The following is a 12,229-nucleotide window of genomic DNA, read 5'->3' as shown; positions in this document are numbered from 1 at the left end:
TGATAGCTCTATTTTATGGTTTATAGAACTTAATGATGACTTTTATTGGTAAAAAAAGGCAGATAAAACTTCTTAAATATGCCAAGTGTTTAATAATTTAGACCACCACTGTATGATTCCCTAAAGCATTGGTTTCAACATAAAGGCACCTTTACAGACCATTGATTTTGAACTAAATAAAATAACTTAGATCCAAGCAATCAGTAAAGTCATATCTTTCAAAATTTATTTAAACTGTTATGATGAAATAAGAATGGACATACAGTAAATTGTTAACTAACCTTGCATAGGTTACAAACTATGCCTCACCAGCAAATGACAAACCATAAGAAAAAAATCAGACATACTGCAACAGTAATAACTGTGGGGTTCGACCGCCCAGTGGAGGGGAAACAAACAAATGTATTTATGCATCTCTTTTGTTATATTCTTAAGTTTTTCCAGCACTAGGGCTTTCAGTTGTCATGGTCGGGACAAGACTTTGGCAAGAAGGAGAAAGGGAACAGATGTACAAATGAAATCACAAACTGAACCTAATTAGTCCTAAATTTATTAATCTTCCTCCAGGTGACGAGAGACCCTTTTGAGTTAGAATCTGAGAGAAAAATGGCATAATAATAATAATAATAATAATAATAATAATAATAATAATAATAATAATAATAATAATAATAATGTTTGTGTAGAAATATATCACCAGCATAATTTCATGTGAATGTTCATGCAGTTCAGTCTTCGGTTCATCATACATACAGATCACAGCCACATGATGACGCTTTCAGGAAATCCTCCTCAAACAACATCTCAAACATATTTAGACTCTTCATTACATCATTTATCATCATCATCATCATCATCATCATCGTCATCATCATCATCATCATCATCATCATCATCATCATCATCATCATCATTGGCCTGAATAAGACAGTCATGGCTTTTTGAGATTCAGACATTCCTATGAACACTGATGCTGAATTTCTCAACCTATTTCATTTTTACTGTTGATCAAAAAAATAAATTAATAGAAAATGTATTAATTAGTAAAAAAAAAAAATCTTCTACTTCGATTATGTATTATACTACTGGATCTTGAGTTCATTTACTGTTAAATACATTTTGTACCCTCCAAGGCCACACATGAACTTTCAGTCCAATCATAGATTTCGTTTAGATTTTCTTATTCTGTAAATAGGGATACAGCTTGCAATGATTTTGTTTGTTTATCAATCTGGTTATTTTGTCTAAAAAAATTATAAAATATGAAGGGATAATAAAAAGAGGAAACATTTTAAACAGAATTGACAAATCTAGGAAAGATCAGATTTCATGTGATTGAAGACCTAACCCTTTGTTTTCCAGACTGACAGTATCTCCACAGTGTGTAAGTGCTGTGGCAGTGCTGGAGATATGTCGGACTCAATTTGCAGAATGAAAATGAGGAAAAATATAAACTCTCTTGGTTGTTTAGCTTGTTTGTCTTTAATCTAATTCCACCTGTGTTGTGAATGTTTTGGTAGAACAACTGTGCATGAGAAAAGACAAGAGACACCAAAAAAAAGGTATGATTTTGTTTAAAAAAAAAAAAAAAGACAGAAAAAAATTGGCATCTTCAGTGTGTAGCTGCAGTTCAGACTGAAACACTCCTCTACTGGTGGGTTTATTCTGGTGTGCAAGAGCCAAAACTAGCAAATCAGGTCAATTATTTGACCTGGGTTTTGATTTGATACATGTAATCTGTTGGTAAAGGCATGACAGCAAATGATATCTCATTAATTAAACAGATATCGTTAATCCTTCACAAACATCTCCCATTGAAATGAGAAGCTCTGCCCTGATGACCTGTCGGCCATCACACATCTTTCAATGTATTGAATCAAAGTTATATTCCAGATAACATGCAGCTTGAGATCTTAAATGTTGATGTTTATTTGATGGATATTTAATGAATATTTCTTAAATAATTAGGACTTGGCAGTTGGAGGCTTGTAAACTAAATTTATTTATGAAGACTGGATTATTAATTATTATGAAAATTTATTTTAAATTTTACTGCATATCAGGAAAAAAAGTTATATTTTAAAAGATGAAAATAAGAACATGCTTTAAAATGATTAAAAGTCTGTCTAGAAAATGTTTCTTTTTGTGTATTATCCTCTTGTTAAGCTGCTCTGATGATATGAAACAACTAGTAAACTTCATTTGGTCCCTTCAGTGGCGTCTGGAGCAGATATGTGTTAACTTTGGCCAACAGTAAACACAACAAATATGAAAAACAGAACTTAAAACTATAAGACAACCAACTACCCTGATGTTGTTTTCATCACTGAAAGATCATCACTAATTTCCAATATCTGTCCAGAAAATATAAAAACGTTTCTGTTATCAGATCTTTTAAAAAGTTGACTTTTTGTGTAATTTTGCTCCCGAAAACCTACTGCATGTTTAACATGTAGCACCTTTCATAGCATTTATTGATTTCCCATGTTACTGTTAATTAAAGGGATATTTTCTTCATGTTAACAGCAGTTTCTGAAACAGACCTTAAGCTAACAGATGATGACACAGGCACTACACAGTAACAACAAAACTGAGATATCAAACTTTGTTAAGGAAACATGGCTGGAGGAAATGACGGCAGCAATGTAAAGGCTGTTAGTTTGATGTTACAAGAAGCAGTTCATGGTGATTGTGCACAGTTTACCATGTGTTAGGTCATCTTGTCTGCACACAATTCATATTTTTTTTGTGGACAAGACACACGTCTTAAGTATCTTGAATCTTACATTACAGGTTATGAAGACAAATACACTTGCAAGCATGACAGTCTTATTTGTGAGCTCAAGATAACTTATATTATCTAAAGTTATAGACAACTGACGACTTCTTGTTCATAGATCGTTATTGTCTTGCTCAGTAAATAAAGCTTTGTGTGCATGAGTTATTTAAGTTAAAATCTCCTTTCCACACAAATTATAAACTTGCATGCATGTGTCTTTATTTATGTATTTTGTTACTTTTTTTAGTTCATACAGTAAATTAATGCAGTAAATTACTCTGCAAAAAAGCTAAGTACTTACAAAAAATGTGCCCACAAACACTGTACTTTTCCAGTTCTTCAAGTTTTTCAAGTCTTGAAAGAGGGAGCACATTATAATCTAGATGTGTTTTTTTATTTTGTTTTTGTTTTTTTTTAAATTTATTTTGTTTTTGCTAAAAAAAAAAAAAAAAAAAAAAAAAAAGTGTAATCTTGAGTACACAAAGCATTTCCTGCACCATTTTTTTTTTTGCAATAGAGAATGTACAGGTTTTATTAACATACTATTGCACATTAAAAGTCAAGAGTCATATTAAGTGTTAACAAGATACCTGTGCACATAAGATATAATGTTATTTCCCCAAATTATAATCTGGAACATGCAAGGTTTTATCTTGTAAAGTTTCAGTTTGCTTCGTCTTCATGCATAAAACAGACTTGCCGTGTGTGCTTACATGTTATTAGGACAAAAATGTGACGTGAATTTCAGCACACAGTGTTCTTTTGTTTATCAATAATTTATCTGTTGTAAACAAATAAAAATCTAAGCAGATTTATCTGCTAACATAAAATAATCCTCTATGTCGTGTGCACAGATGATAGAAACATATGGTTGCTTTTGATTAAATAGTTTTTCTGGATAATTAAGAGTTTATTGGCAGAGATATGCTGAGGATTTCACAGCTTCATTAAATTCAGTATAGGAATGATAGAAGTGTAAGTTGTCATTGTCTGTGTAAGCACCCACACAATCCTGAAAAAAGGTCTCAACAGGTAAATAAGTGAAATCACGCATGTGGGTGGGTGTGTAGAGCTTTTAAAGCCACTTTGCAGTTAACGGAGAGACACAAAGCAACACTGATGAGATTCACTCCATCACAATGGTTCAAGAAATACTGGAGTTTCATTGTATGAGTCTGGGGTCTTTTTTTACCCAAATCAAAGGAAAAAAATAAACAGCAGATGACATAAAAAATGACTCAGATGAGATTTTGCTTTGCTGTCTGCTGTGGTTACACTCATATGGCCCAAAAGATTTGATAAAGTGTAAGACAGAGGAACGTCACTGTCAAATGTTTAAAAGGACAAATTTAGTCAAATGCAGCATCACAGAATAATGTCCTTCTGTTCATCAAGGATCAGGAACAAACCATTACTGTCCCTTAATATACTGCATCAGTGCTGTATGCCATTAAGGTGCCTCAGATCAACCATAGCTCTCACATTTGACAGGACTGATGCTGTCACTGACCACATTGACTTTGGTCTTTTCATTGTTAGTACACGCTGCTGCCTTTGATTTTACATGTGCACAGAATCAACACTGAGTTCAACTCACTGAATGGTCAGTGGTCATTGTGGCTATAACATCAGCATATATTTTGCTTAGTAGAATAAAACTTAAGCCAATCAATATTTTATTTTGAAGAATTTTAAGGCTAGACTGACTCACTGTGAGAGTCATTAATTACTCATTTTTACCACCTTGTCCACAACACAGCAAACATAGTATTTCTCTCCCACAGCCATGTGCTCCCTCCTCAAAGCAAAACAGCCGCGCCATTTTGCTGGTTTACAGAGTGACTAATGCCTTTGGCAACTGTAATGTTCAGGCTGCATCCACTGTGGTCAGATGCATCACTGCTTCTACAGCCATGTCAAAAACTGATCACTCAGCTAATTTTCTTCACACTCCATGAACCACGTAAGACGTCACTGAAACCACTGCTATACTGTAAAACATGTACAGTTAAAACAGTTTGATGATGATATAGCAAGTACACTGGTAGCAAGAACAAAGGCAGACCAACAATAGAAAAGATGGACATATAAGGCTCATCATTTTCAGTTTTTAAGCATCTGTAGGTATAGATCTAAAGTGCTCAGGGAGTGTTTTCTGTACCAGAGGATACTGTTCCGCTGCGTTCTCCTCTGTATTGTCTTCTCTAGATCAGAGGGCTGACCATAATATGAAGGAAAGAGAAAACACTACAGCCTAGGTCACATCCTCTGGATATTTTCTGCAATTTCAAGGTTTTTGTAACCAGCCACTAATTTCACTTTTAATACTTGTGGACCTCTGATCTGCCAAATGATGTTTTCTTTTCCGCTTGTAACTAGAACTATTAAAAAAACATTAGTGAGCATCACAGTTGCATGTTCCTTCACTATTACAAACACACAGACTGCAGTTTGTTTTCACTCAATCCCACATGCAACATCTTGCAAGTGAAAATACTCACTAGAGCACCAAATGTGGACTAATGCACCAGTGCTGTTTTTAAGAATATCTTCAGGAACCAGTGGGTTGTAGCGGAGAGACAGCGAGTGCTGGACAATGTTGGTCTGGATGTTTTCACAAGATTTAAGATATTTTATGCTTTATGCAATTAGTGCACACAAAGCCAACAGAGTACAGGTCTCATTCATATGAAGGACATATGACTGGTAGTCATTACCTCAAATCTTGGCTGCCGGTGTGTATTTCTAATTTAAGACAACAATGAAAATAATGAGCCCCAAAGAAGTGTATTTAATTTTGTGCTGATTTGCTTTTAGAAAAAAAAAATCCTGGTATTCAACAACATGGGCCTTATGATGGTTATTATGATAATTGGATCATGCTAACAAGAAATTTTTGCAGCAAAGAGTATGTTTGTTAATGACAGACTTGGAAAGTCCAAATGTGTTGACAAATATTAGTGTTTTCAGAAGTGTTACTGTAACAAATCTGAAGCTCTGTGTAATATATTAGCACTGTTTGAAAAACCCAATAGCTCCATGTTTGGGATGCTGCATCAGTAATGATACCTAAACCAAGGACATTCTAAAACATATGAATGTTTGTTTAAAATTTGGCTTCATACAATATATAAAAGAACAATTATAGTGACAATAATATAGTATAGTGAGTCATTTTAATTACCTGTCCTGTTACACTGTGATTAAACCCATTTAGAAGCAGAAAGCTTCTCTGAACATGTTTTAGCCTCTTTTGGTTCAACTCACAGACAAAACAGTGAAAAGGTTTAAGTTGTGTGTAAATTTGTGCAGCTTTAGAGAAATGACCTGTGATATTTTTAGTGCCCTATTGTTACCATGACCCTCTTGAAAAATACCAGAATTTCCCTTTAAGGATGCTGAACTGCTTTACCTGCACATGTACGACAGAAACAGTACAAAAAAGAAATAAAATCCACGTGTATCCTGCTAAATGTGCATTGCAGCCCTGTGTCATCATCCAGGACAACTGGGAGATTAAGAAGGCCCTATAATATGGAATATTGTCCTATCTTTAGTTAAACATGTAAGTCTATAACCCTTTTTTTTCTTCTAGATGTGCAGGGAGTAGTGCATCTTCATGGCAGGAAAAGATAAGCTGCACATGGTAAGCTCTTTGTTGTTTGTTGTAATGGGAGGCACTTTAGTCAATTCTAAATGAGAAGGGGTTCAAGGCACTAGAAACTAATTTTAGATATAGCTATGAAATTTGTTCAATATTACCGCTATCCTTCTTGAAACTGTTTAAAAGCCAAATAAAAAATGGGGTCACAATTCACATAAAATGATCCCATGCACTCCATCATCAAAGCTTTAAATAAATGAAAAAGGAGGATGTCATTTATGAAATGTCTTTAAAAAAAGAGAGAGAAAGAGAGAGAGAAAGAGAGAGATCATCGAATATGTCTCTTCTGCGTTTTTTTCCTTGTTTTTTTTTCTTTTTTTTTTTTTTTTGTAGATTTGTCCCCTCTGGCAGTTTGCTCCGTCATGCACCGTATCCTGTCGTTAGCTTGACAATGAGGAGAATCACCATCTCCCAGCTCCTGAAGTCCCTCCAGAACTGCAAGCAATTTAATACTGACGTCATGCATTGAGTATACGTAGCTATACCATAGCTAATTAGGCCATAATGCTATTTTGACATGCCATGATCTTCGAAAAGAAGTGTTCCTGTTCCCTTAGTACTTTAACATTCAACACTGAAATGCTTTTAAATAAATTAAACAATAATAAATAGCCAGTGCACTTTTGGTGAAAACAAATTTGAGAAAAAACAGCGATCCAGGAAGGGATGATGAGGGTTGAAGAAGAAAAAATTAAAATGAGGTAATGCCTTATGCATGCCAATATAAGAGAGAAGAGAGTCTCCACATGCGTATTCCAAGCTGTATATAAAGGAGCTTTGCATTGCATCATACAGGGAACCTCCAGCCGACCTTTAGCAGCAGCAGCAGTGCAGATAATCTTCCACAAGGCCCGGCACACTTCCTGGTATTTTCTGATAAGGTGCCTGAAAAACGAACATGTCTTGAGTTTTTCGAAAACTTCCCTGGATGTGCCATGTAAAAACTTGTCCAAAATACTGCTCAAATCCCGATAAATCCATCAGTTGTCCATTGATGTGTTCTTTAAATCTCACTCGGGCTTGTTCAGGTTTGTATCCTGAAATGTATGTCTATATTTAACACAACCTGCTGAGTATCAAGGGGACTTTTTGATAAATTACTATCAATTTTGTCATTTTCTTCTCATCAAGGTTCCTATTGGATTTGATTCATGTATCAGGTATACATCTCATGTAAAGACAAATGTATTTTTAAAGACTTTGTAAATCAATTTTGTGAGAACTTCTTTTAGTATCCTTAAGTTACTGAAAAATCTTGTTTGATCTTGTTTTATGCCTTGAATAAAGCTCTTTAAACAAGCACGGATTTTGTTTTCGATAGCTAAATTCCCTGACATTTTCTGAAATTTACACAAAGACTTACTCAGTAACATGTTTTAATGAAGTGGATCCGTATTAACTACATTTTTGCAGCAAAACAAGCTTTAAAGTCTTATGACATTCGACTCTAGTCCAATGCCTTTGGCCAAAACTAAGCTTCAGCTGTAAACAGACCAGACTGGGACTGGGACTGGCATAACTATCAAAGATATACTCAAGCATTTTCACTTAAAAATACTTAGAAAGTCCAATTTTAGGAGAATCTATGCAAAACTGCTTGATATATTCAAATAGTCTTGGGTCCCCTGGATCCTGTTCAGTTAATGCAATCTGATAGTGTTTGTTAAAACTGTAGTCTCTAACTCTGTGATGCCATTATAACAACACTATTTTCTGTTTAAAGCTGCTCCATATCCACAGAGGACACTGTTTTACTCAAATGTTTTAACCTACAGATTAACACGCCTTATTACAAGCAAACTAAGCTGTGAAAATCCTAGACCCTTAATGTAAGATGTATGTTGAGGAGATCAGGTGATTTTTGGGTAGAAATTCCTAAATTGAGAGAAGAATTTATCAAAAATGTTCCCCTGATGCCTGCTGACATCTTTGCCAAATGTATGTTCATAACTGAGCCTCTACTCTGATCAGGTTGTCGTATGTGATATGAAGTCTTCGTTTGGATGTATCAATGAAAAAAAAATGCACCAATGAAGATAAAGCGTCCAAGTATTTCTACAATATTTACACTGGTGCATGGGCGCCGCCTCACACATCGGTGAGCAGCTTCCCCTTATTCACACAGTTCTGGCTGGGAGCCGTGCAGTTGGCAGTCCTAAGGTTTGCTTCCCTAAAGTTATCGATGCTGTTGTTCATGTCCTCATCTATCTCCATGTATTCTGACTTGCTGACAACTGAGGAGCTGCGGCGGCTGGAATTGATCTCTGATGCCAAGTTCTGGTTGCTGACATTGAGCAGCTGGGCCTGCTCCTCACCCTCCGTCTCCCGATGGTAGAAATAGTTAAAGTTGGAGACAATGACGGGCACTGGCAGTGCGATGGTCAGTACTCCGGCGATAGCGCACAATGAGCCCACGATCTTGCCTCCGATGGTCACGGGGTACATGTCCCCATAACCGACGGTTGTCATAGACACCACAGCCCACCAGAACGCATCTGGGATGCTAGTGAAGAATGACTCTTTCTCCTCAGCCTCAGCAAAGTAGACAGCACTGGAGAACAAAATCACACCAATGAAGAGGAAGAAAATGAGCAAGCCCAGCTCCCGCATGCTTGCCTTTAGAGTTTGCCCCAAAATCTGGAGCCCCTTGGAGTGTCGGGATAGTTTAAAGATCCTGAACACCCTCACCAGACGGATTACCCTGAGAATGGCCAAAGATGTGGCCTGTTCGCCTCCACCCTTCCCCTCCCTGTTTTCTTGGTCATCAGCCAGCTCCGTTCCAAGCGTGATGAAATAAGGGATTATAGCCACAATATCAATAGAGTTCATCATGTTTTTAAAGAATGCTGCTTTACTGGGACAGGCAAAAAACCGGACTATCAACTCAAAGGAAAACCAGATGATGCAAAGTGTCTCCACGATAAAGAAAGGGTCAGTGAGAACATTTGGTTTATAAAATATGGTGCTGTTTCCCACAATCTGCATCCGGTCATTGGGATCCTCCTTCAGCTCGGGTAAGGTTTCCAAACAAAATATGACTATTGAAATAAGAATAACCATCACTGAGACAATGGCGATCCCCCGAGCAGGCCCTGAGCTCTCTGGATGCTCAAACAGGAGCCAGATTTGCCGCTGGAACTCCTTCTCTGGCAGGGGGCGCTCCTCCTCCCGAATAAACCCCTCATCTTCTCTGAATTTCTCCATAGCCTCTGCACCCAATTCATAAAACTTTATCTCTTCTGAGAACATATCCAGTGGCACGTTGACTGGTCTCCTCAACCGGCCCCCAGACTGGTAATAATACAAGATGGCGTCAAAACTGGGTCGATTTCGGTCAAAGAAATACTCATTTCGTAAGGGGTCAAAGTAGCGCATCCTCTTCTTGGGATTCCCCAAAAGGGTGTCAGGGAACTGAGCAAGGGTCTTCAACTGGGTCTCAAAGCGGAGCCCTGAGATATTGATGACCACTCGCTCACAGCAGTCGTGGTCGTCATGGTCGTCGTCGGGCGGGTAGGGGTCCTGCGGATGCCCCGGCAGGGTGGAGGTCTCATCCATGTTTTCTGTGGACACCACTGTCATCCTTCCTGGTGGGTGGAGGACAGGAAGAGGAAGTGGTGTGAGGTGGAGGTAGTAGATCAGAGTGAAGAGGCTCCTACTGAGGCCAGGAGCTGTGCAGAGCCTCCCTGTCCATCATCATCATCATCATCATCAACATCATCATCATCCTTGAGCTGAACATATTTTCTCAGCGATGCTTCATGTGTCACCTGGAAAAAGGCAAACACTACGTCTTATAAACATCCAACATATTCATTTTCACCTGCCTTAACCGCTCTCTGACTGTCAGTATGAGTGTGAAAAAAGAAAAACACATCATGCAGTACAGTACAGTATCCTGTGCTGCATTTGCTGTATTTTTACCGCATACATCAGTATTCAAGTTTGCAGTCCCGCTGCGTTCCTTCTCTGCGCACATCTGGACCACTGTCTCCTCTCAAACATAAACTATCCTCTAATCAGATCAACATGTTACACGTTCATACTGATCAAATACTAATTCAATACAGAAGGTTATTTGGTTAAAGATTGAATTGCTAATTACCTGTCAGGAGTTTCAGAGCAGCAGATGGCAGGAATGTCCTCACTGTGCGCACCTTTTCCCGGCCACCCACCACAACTTGGCTTTAATACTGATATCGTTTTACAGTATCGCTGAAATATTAATAGACTATGTTGTCTTGGTCAACATCCGTATCCTCTTGGTGTAGGTTTTCAGCGTCGATCTGAGCAGCCCGTCGGAGGAAGAGGAGGAGGAGGAGGAAGAGGCTTCAGACGACTCTGAACCGCAGCTCAGCAGCAAAAATCTTGATGGACAATTTATTAAAATCATGCTGGAAAATACAGGAGGATCAGGTCAACAGAGGCTGAAGTAGAAATGCAGCCGGATCAAGCTCCCAGTCTGATGGAGTCAACTGGGAGGACTGGACACTGCAGCATCAGCAGAAACAGCCGCTCTCTCCTGTTATTCCGCTGCGGGGGATAAAAAAAATAAAATAAAATAAAAATAAAATAAAAAATGCGGTGGCCCCTCCAGGAAAAGAAAAACGGTTTTAGGATCCTGGACTACAAGAGATAGAGAGAGCAGATCCGTCCTGGGTAATTTGGAAGCATATTGCAGGATTTTATGTGGAGGGAGAAAAAGAAGAAGTGAGTGAAGGAGGGAGGGAGGGGTTTGAGAGCGAGTGAGTGAGTGAGAGTGAGGGGAGTGAGAGAGAGAGAGAGGAGAGGAGAGGAGGGGGGGTTTCGACGCAATGCAGACAGACTGTAAAACACAGTTGGCACTACAGTACGTGTGTATCTGCAAACCACCTCCGGAACCAAACAATACAGCAGCATCTCAACCCTCAGCTGCACGGTCATGTGATTTTAATCAGCGCAATAAAATAAAAGCTTCTGGGAGGATGATGCATGATCCCACCGCTGACAGAAAATACATCCTCACACATAGTTGCGGAGTCGATTCACTGCATCGTGTTACGTAACCGTGTTCCTCAATGCATCCCAAACACTGATCAGAAATGAACTTCTCCTGCCTCCCACTTTGAGGTTGGACTGGAGGAATCTGCAGCACAGGAGCAGGAAGCCACTCCAGTGGTTTCCTATCATTTGCCGCTGAACAGTTTGCGACAGTCGGGCTTGCACGTTGGTGTAAATATTCCGGTGTTGCCATGGTAACAGGGAAAAACCAATACTTTATTTCAGTCCCGTGTGAAACTGTATCAATATATTATTAGCTGATAGGGATTTGTGTGGATGCCTTGTTCAGATAGAATATAAAATAAAAAACAAACTTAAAAGTCAGCAGTATCCATATCCTTATGTTTAATTCACTGACACATTCCAACATCCTAACCCAAAAAAGCAATCCATATGGAATTTATACTCTGAAATTTACACTGCCAGTCAAAAGTTTGGACTCAACTGTTTTTATCTTTATTTTCATGACTGTTTACATTGTAGATTCTCACTGAAGGCATCAGCTACAAATAATCTTTTCCCAACAAATATACAGAAATTATTCAGTATTCATGAGGGGGGTTATGATGTAAGGGGGAAAATTAACTTTAAAATTCCCTTAATACGACTAGGAAGGGTTTTTGTGTTTCTGTCAGCGGAGTGAGACTGTGGAACAGATTTAATATAGAGTTAAAGCAATGTCCAAGCATGAAAGAATTTAAAAGGAGGTACAAAGACACAGTTTTTCAGAGGTACAGGGATGAGGGAGG

General features: G+C 38.1%; 1 protein-coding gene across 1 annotated transcript; it reads right to left on the bottom strand.

Moving 5' to 3' along the window:
- Nucleotides 1–204: 204 nt before the first annotated feature.
- On the bottom strand, nt 205–11,152 carry kcna1b (potassium voltage-gated channel, shaker-related subfamily, member 1b). The gene is made up of 2 exons (XM_030150148.1): nt 10,546–11,152; nt 205–10,210 (listed from the first exon to the last, which is right to left on the bottom strand). Exon 2 carries the CDS (start codon nt 10,020–10,022, stop codon nt 8,532–8,534), a length of 1,491 nt encoding a protein of 496 aa, XP_030006008.1. The 5' UTR covers nt 10,023–10,210; nt 10,546–11,152; the 3' UTR covers nt 205–8,531.
- Between the last annotated feature and the right edge of the window lie 1,077 nt (nt 11,153–12,229).

Source organism: Sphaeramia orbicularis, chromosome 12 (assembly GCF_902148855.1).
Source record: "Sphaeramia orbicularis chromosome 12, fSphaOr1.1, whole genome shotgun sequence".
Classification (NCBI taxonomy): Eukaryota; Metazoa; Chordata; class Actinopteri; order Kurtiformes; family Apogonidae; genus Sphaeramia; species Sphaeramia orbicularis.
This window is presented reverse-complemented; position numbering and strand designations above follow the sequence as displayed.